Here is an 11501-nt window from a genome sequence, read left to right on the forward strand (position 1 = left end):
CACCAGGCAGCGTGGGAGATGAATTGTCTTTGAGGGGCTGATACCTGTAATCACAGAATTTGAGTCAGTCAGACTGGCTGTGTTTGGTTCCTTAGGGACACTGAGTTTCAGAGCTATCACCGTTCCTGCCTCAGAGACAGAGAGAGACGCGTGCACACACAGACGTGTCCAGGATCTGTGACCTCGTGAATCCTCCTGTTGGGGGTGTTAACAGTTCTGTAAATGCCCGTCCTGGCTCCCTCGTCTCAACACCACTCCCTGTGTTTGTTCAGAGCCCCGGGGACTGGGAGCAGGGCAAGACACGGGTACTTTTCTCCAGTCTCATGCAGTGCAGCGAACCTTCATTGTGCACCTGCTGGGTGACTGGCCTCGTCCTGGGAAGGCTTCCTGTACCTGCTGCATTTAGGTTTGAAGGGCAGGTAGCGCAGCAGGGGAAACCATAGGGAAGGCAGGAGCCTTCGCAGAAGGAAGGGAGCGCTAGGCGTGTGTTGCTGGCACAGCCAACCCGTCAGCATCACAGGGGGCCAGGGCGGCGGGTGGGGAGTAAAGGGGCTGAGTTCTGTGATCTCATTCCTTGTGTAGCCTCAGGGCTCACCCACCTTAACCCTGCACCTGGGGCTCCGAGAAGGGGGCGGGGGTCGCCCTGTTCTCATTCACCTAGCTAGTTTTGGGGGCGTTATCATTGAGGTCAAGCTGTAGTGCTGTTTTGTGTCAGCTAAAGAATTTGACAGAGGGGAAGCAGTGTGGGCTTTGAAGTCAGCGAGACCTGGGTTCAGATACCAGGACAGCTTAACTTCCTGGCCTGCTCTGGAACCATGGGCAGATCAGCTCTCTGAGCTTCAGTTTTCTTTTCTGTAACATAGGGATGATAATGCCACCTGCCCCCCCGCCCCCGCCCCCAGGAGTTTGAGGGGATCAGAGATAAGTACAAGAGGGCCAGGCATTAGGAGTTACGTGTTACTGTCAGCTGTTGCTGTCCTGTCACTCCTGTGAGCAGTACAGGGAGAGAGGGAAGGTGTGGCCAGAGCATGCCATCTCCGGAGGAGTAGAGCCCCGGCTGGGGCCCTCTCCCTGGCTTCCCCGTGTCCTGGAGGGCCGAGCCACAGGCTCAGCTGTTGCTACCCAGTTGCTGGTGACCTCGCCTGGCAGATGCCCAGGAGCCCTCCAGATGAGCTTCTCCACCTTCTGCCTCTTGGGCAGTACTGACACCTGAGCTGGAGGCAGGCTGGCACCCGGATTGCAGGCAGGAGAGCCAGCAGCTCTGTCCCCCATGTGACAGTTGGGCATGGAGGGCTGCCCAAGTGGACAGCGGCAGACTCTTAAGCGCCCAGCTTCTCGTGGCCTTGTTCGGTCCAGTTTCCTTTGTGTTGTGACCTACATCATCCTTATTTGCTAAACCCTCTGAGCAGGCAGCAGTAATAAATCAATTAATGACTCCAATGAGTCGTTCAGTGGCTGACAAAATAACAGTAAGGCCAACAGCTTGCATCTCTCCAGCAGTACCAAAGGACCCTGGTTGACTGGCATGGGGGATGAAACAGAGACTGTTAGCTAAATTAGCGCAATTAGTACTTGCTTTAAAGGCTTAGGCGGCATCTGCTCAGCGCTGAGCCCGTGCGCCTGCAGACCTTCCTGGCCCATCAAGAGAGCCCAAGGATTCCCGGCTCCTTCGTTTACACCCCTCCCCAGCCAAGTGTAAACTTCCCCACTTTGAGGTCAGGGGACCCGGGTGAACTTTTCAGACTGTGCACCTTGTCCTGTCACAACAGAGGCTGAGCCGAGGGAAGGTGACTCTGTCCCTACTGAATCTGGCGCCAGCTGAGCAAAGTGTGGGTCCCCATCCTTGAAAGGTGCTCCAGGGGCCACACCTTTAACGATTTCTCTTAAACTTAAAAAGAGAAAGTTTCTAAAGTGGGTGGTTTTTTTGTTCTCTGCACACCTCAGTCCTGGCAGGATTAAGTTGTCGTTGGAACTGAGCATGTGTGCAGGCCCATGCCAGGGAATTTTCCACTTTGCAGAAGCAGCTGCCAGTGTTCTTGTTAAGGAGCTGTCACTGGCCACTATGACATGTTTGCAGTTGTAAGAGGCTCCTTTAAGACAGTGTGTGTATGTGTGTGTGTGTGTGTGTGTGTGTGTGTGTGTGTGTTTTGCTAATGGTGTAAACCAGGGCCTGAAGCTCATCTCTCTTTAAGAAGAAAATCAGCGTTGTACAAACAGCGTGCTGTTGATCCACTCCTCACTGTTCATTTGCAGGGGGGACCTATAGCCCTTAATCTCCCTTGTCTCACGTGTACATGCCTAGGACCCGCGCCCTCTGCCACGCGGCCCAGCTGGGGAGGTGTTTGCACACGGGGGAGGGCACTCTGGCCGGCATCCACAGCATAACCAGGTATTAATTACACGGGGCTCCACCTCTCACACAAGCGATGCCCTCTGATCCAATTCCAAGAAGAAGCTGAGTGCTTCCTGAGATGGATGGGGAGGGGCCCGGTGGGCTCATGGCCGTGATCTTCTCAGCACAGAGAAGCCAGCTCCTCTTCCTCTTGGAAATGTTCCCACTGGGGTGCCTTTGTTTCATTTTTTTAAAAAGTAGAGGTCGCTTCTCAGAAGACCGGGTTCTGTCGAGCCGAGGACGTTGTCCTCTGATGGCCCTGACCCCTTCTGTGCCCTGGCCTGCCCCACGTTCATGGAATCATAAAAAACAAGTGTGCCTGTCTTCCATCTGGTGCTGTGTCGCTGGCTCAGGAGTTTGAGCCCCTTATCTGAAGAGTCATATTTAGGTTCCCCACACCCCTGCCCAGGGTAGAGACCCCCCCCTTAATAGACGATGATGAAGGGTTCAGAAAGGTAAAGTGAGGTGCCTGTGTACCCCGGCTGCTGGAGAATGGAGGGGCTGGGCCTAGAGCCTGGACCTCTCCCCCCACCCCTTTGGGCAGCATCTTTAAGCGTCAGTTTCAAAACAGACCAGAGAAGCTGGAACATGGCTAAAAGGTCTGGGCTTGACTTCCAGTTCTGCCTGTTCCGAGCTGAGTGACCTTGGACAAGTCCCTGAGCCTCTGTTTTCTCATCTGTAGTCCCTGCCCGGTTGTTGAGAGAATGGGGATGAGCTGCACCAAGGTTAGCTGGCGAGCTGGGTGGGCAGCCGGCCCCCCTTCCTTGGAAGAGCCTCTCTCTGGGGTGGGGGGGAGTGGGTAAGCCCCACGCCCACCCTGTCAACGAGATGGAGTGGAGCTCTGGGAGGGCGGAGGCCTGGCGGGATTTATGCTCTGAAGGAGAAGCTGTCAGAAGGCCTGGTTCCAGGGGAGGGCTAGGATGACAGCAGTAATCTCTCACCTCCCTATCACCTCCTGCATCTCCGAGGCTTGCCGTCCTTTAAGGCCCTGGCTTGAGTGCCACCTCTTCCGTAAAGCCTCCCTGATCCCCCTAATCCCCGCCTCGCGGCGTCTGCCCCTGGAGCACCTTCCCACGTCCCTCAGTTCTCTCCGGAGACTCATTTCATCCCTTAGACCTTAAGGGCAGAGCTGAGCCTCTGTCATCTCCCACCGCGGCAGGCACAGTGCATCCCTGGCGGCCCAGGAGCCAGTGTCTGCTGAACGCATGGACATGTATAAAGCACTCGTAACCTTTTTAAACTCCCCACCTCCCTTGTTTCTCCTTCTCTTCCCAGGGTAATTTGCCTATTAGATCCAACAGACTCTTCACCGAGATCTTGCATTCCTACACACACGCGTGCACACACACACACACCCTTAGTGGAGGCCAGCTCAGTGGAATATTTGCCAGAAGGAGCAGAGTTAGAAGGCCAGTCTGCTTTGGGAAGAGAAAAACATGTGGATGATCTCAGATGTAGAGAATGCCTTGTGCTTACCTTATGTTTGTAATGATGCCTGTCGTTTCTTTTCATAAGCATCAAAAAGCACACAGAACTCTCCTTGAGAACTGCAGGGGTTGGTGGTAGAGTGAGGGGGGTGCATTATTTGGGTTTCTCAGGCCGAAATTGGAGGTGGAGGGACAGAGAGACTCAAGTTAGAACACTTAGGATAATGCACTTCTCTGGGCCTGTTTTCTTACCGGTAAACAGCAGTGACACCTTCCCAGGGGTGTTGAGGAGTAAATCGTACCCCCCTCCCTCTACCCTGGTCTCTGGGATCAGGATAAAAAGGCGTTTGCTTCTCTCTGCCCTCTCTGCATTCCTGCATCCATCCTCTCTGCTCAGGGGAGGCAGAAGTGAGATGGGGACTTAGGGGAAGAAGCTCTGGTGTCAGGACAGCCCTCACTTGGGCCTGATGGCCTGGCTGTGGGGCTTTTGTCACCCTTTCTCGGGTTGCTTGGCTGAGAGCTCAATGTGATGCCCACTTGGTTCGCTGTAGCAGCAGGACCTCAGCCGCCTCGCTTGGAGCTGAGCAGAGGCCCGGGGGCAGGAAGGCTAGCCCTAGTCACACAGCAGGTGGTTTGCAGCCTGAGCTGGAACCCTGATCCCAGGACCCTCTGTCCAGGGCTCTTTCCTCTCCTAACAATCCCCAGAAAACACCAGGCAGTGCTGGGTAACTTGGCTCTCCCCTTTTCAGAGGGGAGGCTGAGGCAGTCCCCGTGGCTCTGTTGTGGCCGAGTAGAGATGGAACCCAGGTACTCTGGCCTGGAGTGCGCTTGTGCCCTGTCCCCGCTGAGCCACCCCGAGGTGGCGTGGCCCACTGCTTCCTGTGCTTTCTGTGGCTCAGAGCATCTACCTCTGGACCCAGGTCCATCCCTCGGCGACGGGAGAGACGCCCATTCCTTCATGCACGTGACGACCCCCTGGCTATTTGGAGGCAGGGACCCTGTCTCGCTCACTCCCGTGTGTCATCCGAACCTATTTTTAATGCCAGCTGGTTCTGTCTCTTCACGTAGCAACAGCTCTGTGTTTTCTCCAAGCTGCAGAATTAGAGCCTCTGTTCTCCAAACACATTCCCTTCTGTGGTCTGCACACAAAAGCAAGAGGCCTCTTCCTTACCTTCCCCTTTTGACCTTGCTTCTGTCCGTCTTGGCCTTTCCGTCTGGGTGATGAGATTCACTCCATTCCCTCAGCTACATCTTCAGTCGGTTGATACTGCTAAAATTCCCTCTAGGAAACTTGGCCCAGAGGGCCCCAGGTCACTCCAATATTTTGCACAGAATGCTGAAGCCTCTGTCTTGATGACACCTGTGTAAGCATCCCTCCTTCCCCAGGACACAAGCATCCCTCAAAGGGCCTCATTTCTCAGTGCAGGAGTGCCCCCGCCCCCGTGAGAGTCCTCCACTGCCCAGCTGCGAGCACACAGCCACACACCACACACCACGTGCCTCTGGTGTCCTGAGTGCTGGCCACGTGGCCTGTGTTGAGTTTCAGTCAAGGAAGCCTACACTTGGTGGTTTCACATGTGGGCCCCGTGCTGCTACATGCCTGAGTATTGGGGTGGGGCGAGGAGGGAGGGGATTTGCAGAACAAAGTTCCATTTTGCAGCCTTGTAAACCAGTCAGGAGGGGTTGGCCAACCTGGCAGGAGTCCCGCCGTTCACTCTGAGCATGTTTTTATTCAGTTTTCCAGGAGTTTCGTGTGCATAGAACTACTTTAAAAAGAGAATAACAATGGGTGGGGGGATTCCCATGCTAGTTTGTGAGTGGGGCTAACTGGGGGTCTCGGGGTAAGGCTGGAAGGTAATATCTTGTAGGGAACATCCCCCAGGTCTCCCCTTCTTGAAGGAAGCATGAATGTTTGTCGCCTACCACAAGATACTACAAGATCTGAGGTGGGAGGCTCCTGGGAGCTTGTCACTTGGTCCCTCTGGACTGACCCTGTTGTTCCTTGAGCCGCAGGGGACTCCTTGCTACGGAGTGAGGAAAAGGCCCAGCACCACATCCAGGACTTGCCAACTCCATTCGTTTGTGGAGCCTTGGGTGCTCTGGTGGTGGTGGGTGGGTTGTCAGTGGTGCATTGGGATGCCTGGCACGGGGTAAGATGGGGTCAGGTGGGATTCTCAGAAGTCCTGGGCCTCTTCTGCTGGGAACTCTGCCCCGTTGCCTAGAGCAGCAAGTCCAGATTCCCTAGCACAGCTTTCAAGCCTCCTCCCAGTAGGTCAGATCCTGAGGCCCCAGGTTTGAGCCCTGCATCTCTACGGGGGGGAAGGGTGGGTGGGGGGAGAACGTGCTTATTCTGGGGCGCACCTCCAGGGGAGGTGTCTGGATCTCCCCTCACTATTGACAACCATATTTGGATGGCAGGGGAGGCCTATAGGTGGAGTGGCATGTGTGAAACCAGCTGATGTGTGTCTGGAGCACACAAACAGAGCTGAGGGGCTGCAGAGAACCCCTAAGCCCCGGTGGCTGTGTAACCGCCCTGGGATCATAAAGAAACGCTACTCTTCAGGGAGAAAGTTGTAGGATGAGCCCTCCTTGGAAGTCTCCCTGGCTGTGAACAAAAATAAAATACTTTACAGGGAGGGGAATTTTCACAGCTTCAGGCAGATGTCTGAAGGCACCTCGGGCTTTCCAAGTGGACAGTATCGTGGAGGCTTGGAGGAGGCAGCTGGCTGGAGTGGTCCACACCGCTCGGTGCAAGGCCTGTTTTCTATTTAGAAAAGAATTTTAGTTAGTTTTTAAAAAATGCCTGAGTTACCAAACTGTGTGCCCTATTTGATTCTGCTTTTTTTATTTTAGTCCATGTATGCACGTATGCATATACGGGTAAAGATTGGTGAGGGGGCTCCTAGGGGGTGCGGTTGGTGCAGGGGAGAGCCCAAGTGTCATCAGCTGTTATCTGCAAACTTCGATAACAATAGGTTTCTAGGCGGTTTTTAAATTTTGACCTCTAAGTGTTCTATAACGAATGGAGAAGAGTTAAAATTCAGGGTCTTCCTGTTCATGCAGGAACTGCTGTTTCGAGTCCCTGCCCCGCCCTGGGTGTATGGACTGGGCTGGGGAGAGCACCTTGGAAGAAGAGCCCTAGAGGTCACCTTCTCCAGTTCCACCATTCGACACGTGGAAAGACTGAGGCCCAGAGAGAGAAGGGACTTGCCCACGGGCTCCCAGCCAGGACCCGAGCCCACGCAGGTGGTCTCTGGCTTCTGACTCCTTCCTCCCCTGCTCCAGCTGGGGAGTTCCATCCTGGGCACCTACCGCAGCCCCGATGTGTAGGCCTCAGTGAATGTCATGGGGTTTCGGTTTGGGTTTTGTGTTTTTAGAGAAAACTCACATGAGACGCTTTGCTGAGTGCTTTAATGGAGTTCTAACTCCAAGTTGGAAACCACAGGGAGAGGCCAATTCCTAGCAATCCGGAAAGGCCTCGGCTTCAGATGGCCAGGTTTGAGCCGGTCTTTGACTAATAAAAAGTTGTAATCATTTATTGAACACCTGCTGTATGCCTCACATTGTGCTGGGTCTTAGAGATGGGTAAAACAGCCCCTGCTCTTGAGGAGTGGGGTGAGGGCAGTGTCATGTTGATGGATGTGTGTGTGGGGGGGTCCCTTGGATTGGGTTTTATGTGCAAGAATTATTTCTTAACCCTTTTGTCACCCTATAACACTGGTTGCTGCTTTCATTCTGTTCTTTGTCCTTTTCTGCTCCTTTGAAAGTTTTCCATTAGGAGCACATGTTCACTTCAAAATCAAAGAATAGCAGTGACTGTCATACTTTAGAACACAGAGTTAAGCATGGCAGAGCTACTTAATTTTGCAGCTGGAAGAGCCTTTAAAGGATATGGATAAGTTATCTCCTCAGCTTCCTGACGTTTGAGTCACCATTAACATGAGCTTCCTTTCATTGGAGGATAGCAAAAGTCCATCCTCCACCCAGATGTCAATGAATTATACTATCCATTTACTAGAACCATGGTTATTCCAGCCCTGATATTCAAAGGACTATGGGCTCACTCCTGATTTCGTAGGAAAATGAGATCTTGGCGTGAGGGAGCCTAGTAAGTCATGAGCCCAGGTTCAGGTTTTCATTTAAGAGGTTTTTAAAAAATTGGTAAGATATCTATATGTCATACCCTTAACATATAAAGAGCTCTTATATATCACTAAGGAAAAAAGTCAAATAACTAAATAGCAAAGGACATGAATGATTTGCCATTTGTTTTACTAAATGGCCAGTGTAAACCGTTTCAAAAGGTTAGTGATCCAAAAGATAAGTCAAAAATACCAGAGATCAAAGAGATATGACTTTGTATCTACTAAGTTGGCAAACACAGATGCAATGCCCTGTTAATTAAATTGGTTGAATAATGATATTAGGCTCATTGAAAAATCATGTTTTCTTTGGCCATTTAATGAGAGGGGGACAAGTGCTTATGACATTATTTAACAAAATACAGTGACTAATTTTCTTTTTACTTTGCTATGTTTTATAATAGGCAAATGTTTTATATTAAACGTTAAATGCTAATTTAAAGAACTGAGTTGCTGAAGCTTTTCAGATCTTTCTTTAAAAACAAAGCATAGTTTCTGAGCTGAAGGCTGAGGAAGAGTAGATGTGGACTCTAAGGAGGACAGATAGAAAAAGGCCACCTTCAGCCTGCTCTCCATGTAGATATTTGTTTTCTTGTCTGTAAATTAGGGGTTCTTGTGTCTGCCTCAGAAGGCCGCCTGGGGGTTCAGGGAGAGATGGTGTGAAAATACCCTGCTCGTTTCTGAGCATCAGGCCAGATGACCCCCGCCATCCACCCCGCCCAGGGTTGGGCCATCCACTCCATCCTTCTCACACTGTTGTCAGGAGCTCCATCTTCTTCATCCTCACCCTGAGAACAAGTCAGTGCCACATTTGCCGAATAAAACGTTTAGTCAGTGCAACAGAAGGTTTTGGTTTTCCCAGACGTATCGCCTACACTCACCCGCCTTTCTGATCATTGTCGTTGGTCCAGTCACCATGCTTGACTGGTGACTTCAACAAAGATGTGAATAACTGGAGAAAGATCACATCCTGGGAGGGTGCCTCTGTTTGGGAAAGGTGTCAGTTCTCCTCCAAATTTTTATATATATAAGAACTCTTTTGGTAGGAAGATGACTTTTATAAACAATAGGAAGTTTGGGGGGGGTGTAAGTAAGTAAAAATAAACAAGAAAACTTCCACTAAAGAATTGAAGGAGATGATAAAATACATTGTAAAACTCTGATCATTAGAATAGACAGAATTAGGACAGAATTTTAAATATTATATATTTTTTATTTTTGGCTGCATTGGGTCTTCGTTGCTGCATACGGGCTTTCTCTAGTTGCGGCAAGTGGGGGCCACTCTTCATTGCGGTGCACGGGCTACTCATTGCGGTGGCTTCTCTTATCGCTGAGCACAGGCTCTAGGCGACGCGGGCTTCAGTATCTGTGGCACGTGGGCTTCAGCAGTTGTGGCACACGGGCTCAGTAGTTGTGGCGCACGGGCTTAGTTGCTCCGCGGCATGTGGGATCTTCCCGGACCAGGACTCGAACTCGTGTCCCCTGCATTGGCAGGCGGATTCTTAACCACTGCGCCACCAGGGAAGTCCAGGACAGAATTTTTAAAGCTCAGAAACAGACCCATGCCTGTGTAAGAATTTTTGTCTCTGATTTCAAATGAGTGGGAAAAATTGTACTGAGCCAACTGACTGAGGAGTAAAATCCATATTCTTTACCAAAATAAGTTCCTGAAGGATTAGAGTTAAACGTAAAACCGATCTCTGAAAGAACTTGAAGAAAATATAAGAGGATGTTTACCTCACCCTATTTAAAAAAAAAAAAAAACTTTTCTGCCTGTGCTGCTGGGGAGTAATCGTTGGCTGTAAATCATAAAAAGTTGCATTTTCACAGAACCACCAGCCACAAACAAACAATGCAGCTAATGGATAACCTGGCATATTCCCCCAGGCGACCCTCATACTGGATAGTCCTGGGGCAGGGGCTCGGCCTGGCTACGTGTGGCTTCTCCTCCAAGCTGAGGAGGTGGGAATGGGAAGACCTGATCCTGGTGTTTTGGGGTGTTCGTAACACATTACAGGATAGTTGGCAGAATCTCTTTACAGGGAGTGTTGCTTTTCTGTACGCCGAATCATTTTGAAAGGTTGGGCCGGAGTAGCCAGCCCCATCCCACCCTGTTTTTTACCTGGGGTCTGTTAAAACAGCCACTGTGGGCCTGCTGAATCCTCTTTGCTTCCACATTACCAGCTTTCCTGGCTTACAAAACACAGCCCATCCCGTTGCTTAATCCTCCCCAACCCTTATGAGCAGGCAGGACCACAGTGACACGAAACGAGTGCAGAAGGGCAGAGTGGCTTGCCATCGTCGTCCCTTGCTAGTACAGGCAACAGTGCTTGAACCCCAATGTATTGATTCCCAGGGCTGTCCATTTTCTTGCTGCATGCAGTGTGTTTGGGAGATTCACATATTCCCTTATTCCCTTCCACCCAAGTTGAAAGTTAGGAGTTCTGGGTCCTGTTTTCTGGCTGAGGAGGGGACAAGAGAAGTGATTCCTTCAAGGTGTTGATGGCAGGCTGCATTTGTTTCGTTTCCTGACCCCGAGGGGCTCGCTCTCATCCCAGAGAACCAGTCAGACCCCTGGGAGATGATTGGTGATGCAGCTTCAGAGGCTCAGTCGTGGTGGGGTGTGGGAACCTTCAAGGCTGGAGGCGGGCTTCCTGCAGGAGGAGCCCCTGGGAGGTGTAGAGTCAGTGGGGAGGAGCAGGGCCCAGGTGGGCCAGTCAGGCCTGGGGCTTCCTGATCAGCCTCACCCTCCCATGTGAGCACAGGGCCAGGCACAGACATGCCGGCCACGTGAACAGGTGGGACACAGATTGTCTGGAAGGAGGCCAGGCTGGGAAGAGCAACGTCTGTTCACCCCGGGAGGCATTTGTTGAGGCAGATGTACCAGGTAAATGCCAGAATAGCAGCATTTAAAAGGAAAAGTAACGACAGTCTCCCCATCGTGTGGCCTACCTCATCCACAGCACCCAGGACCCAGACGGTGCCAAAAACGTGCCTGTCTGCCCCCACCCTCTCTGGGGACGTTTCCCAGCTGGGTTGTCTGTTTATTCATTACGTCGTGGGTATTTATTGATCTTCTCCTCTGTACAACATGCCGGCCTCTTGGAGAGGGCACAGGCATTTACGAAGCACCTCGCCTGCCCTGAAGGAGCTTCACAAAGCAGCCAAGGGGGAAGCCAGGGCATCCTTGGTTAATAACAGCTACTGTTGCTTGGCAGGGTGTGTGCGCACGTGGTGGGCATTGTCCTTCCGTTTTAGAGATGAGGAAATGGAGGCTCAGAGAGTTCATCCCTCGCCCACTGAGTGACACACCTGGGAAGGTGGTGTTTGCGGGGGGGGGAGTCTGTGGAGGACGTGGGTAGATGGTAGTGGGGTGGGGGTGGGAACTCCCCGTCTCTCGATGTGGGTGCAGCCTCTCACTTTCCACCTTCTCTTCCCCACAGAGCGCAGCCGCCGCCCCGAGCCCGGTGCTTGGCAACATTCCCCCCAACGATGGGATGCCGGGAGGCCCCATCCCGCCAGGTTTCTTTCAGGTACGTG

At 52.0% G+C, this 11501-nt stretch overlaps 1 protein-coding gene across 14 annotated transcripts in view; it reads left to right on the forward strand.

The window, feature by feature from the left end:
• SSBP3 (single stranded DNA binding protein 3) overlaps positions 1-11501 on the forward strand; it is a 165260-nt gene that overhangs the window by 103774 nt on the left and 49985 nt on the right. For all 14 annotated transcript variants that reach the window (XM_033435440.2, XM_004273811.4, XM_033435442.2 and 11 more), the window contains one exon: positions 11405-11494. In XM_033435440.2, the coding sequence (XP_033291331.1) occupies positions 11405-11494 (90 nt within the window). The remainder of the gene's footprint in view (positions 1-11404; positions 11495-11501) is intronic.

This window comes from Orcinus orca, chromosome 1 (genome assembly GCF_937001465.1).
Source record: "Orcinus orca chromosome 1, mOrcOrc1.1, whole genome shotgun sequence".
Taxonomy (NCBI): Eukaryota; Metazoa; Chordata; class Mammalia; order Artiodactyla; family Delphinidae; genus Orcinus; species Orcinus orca.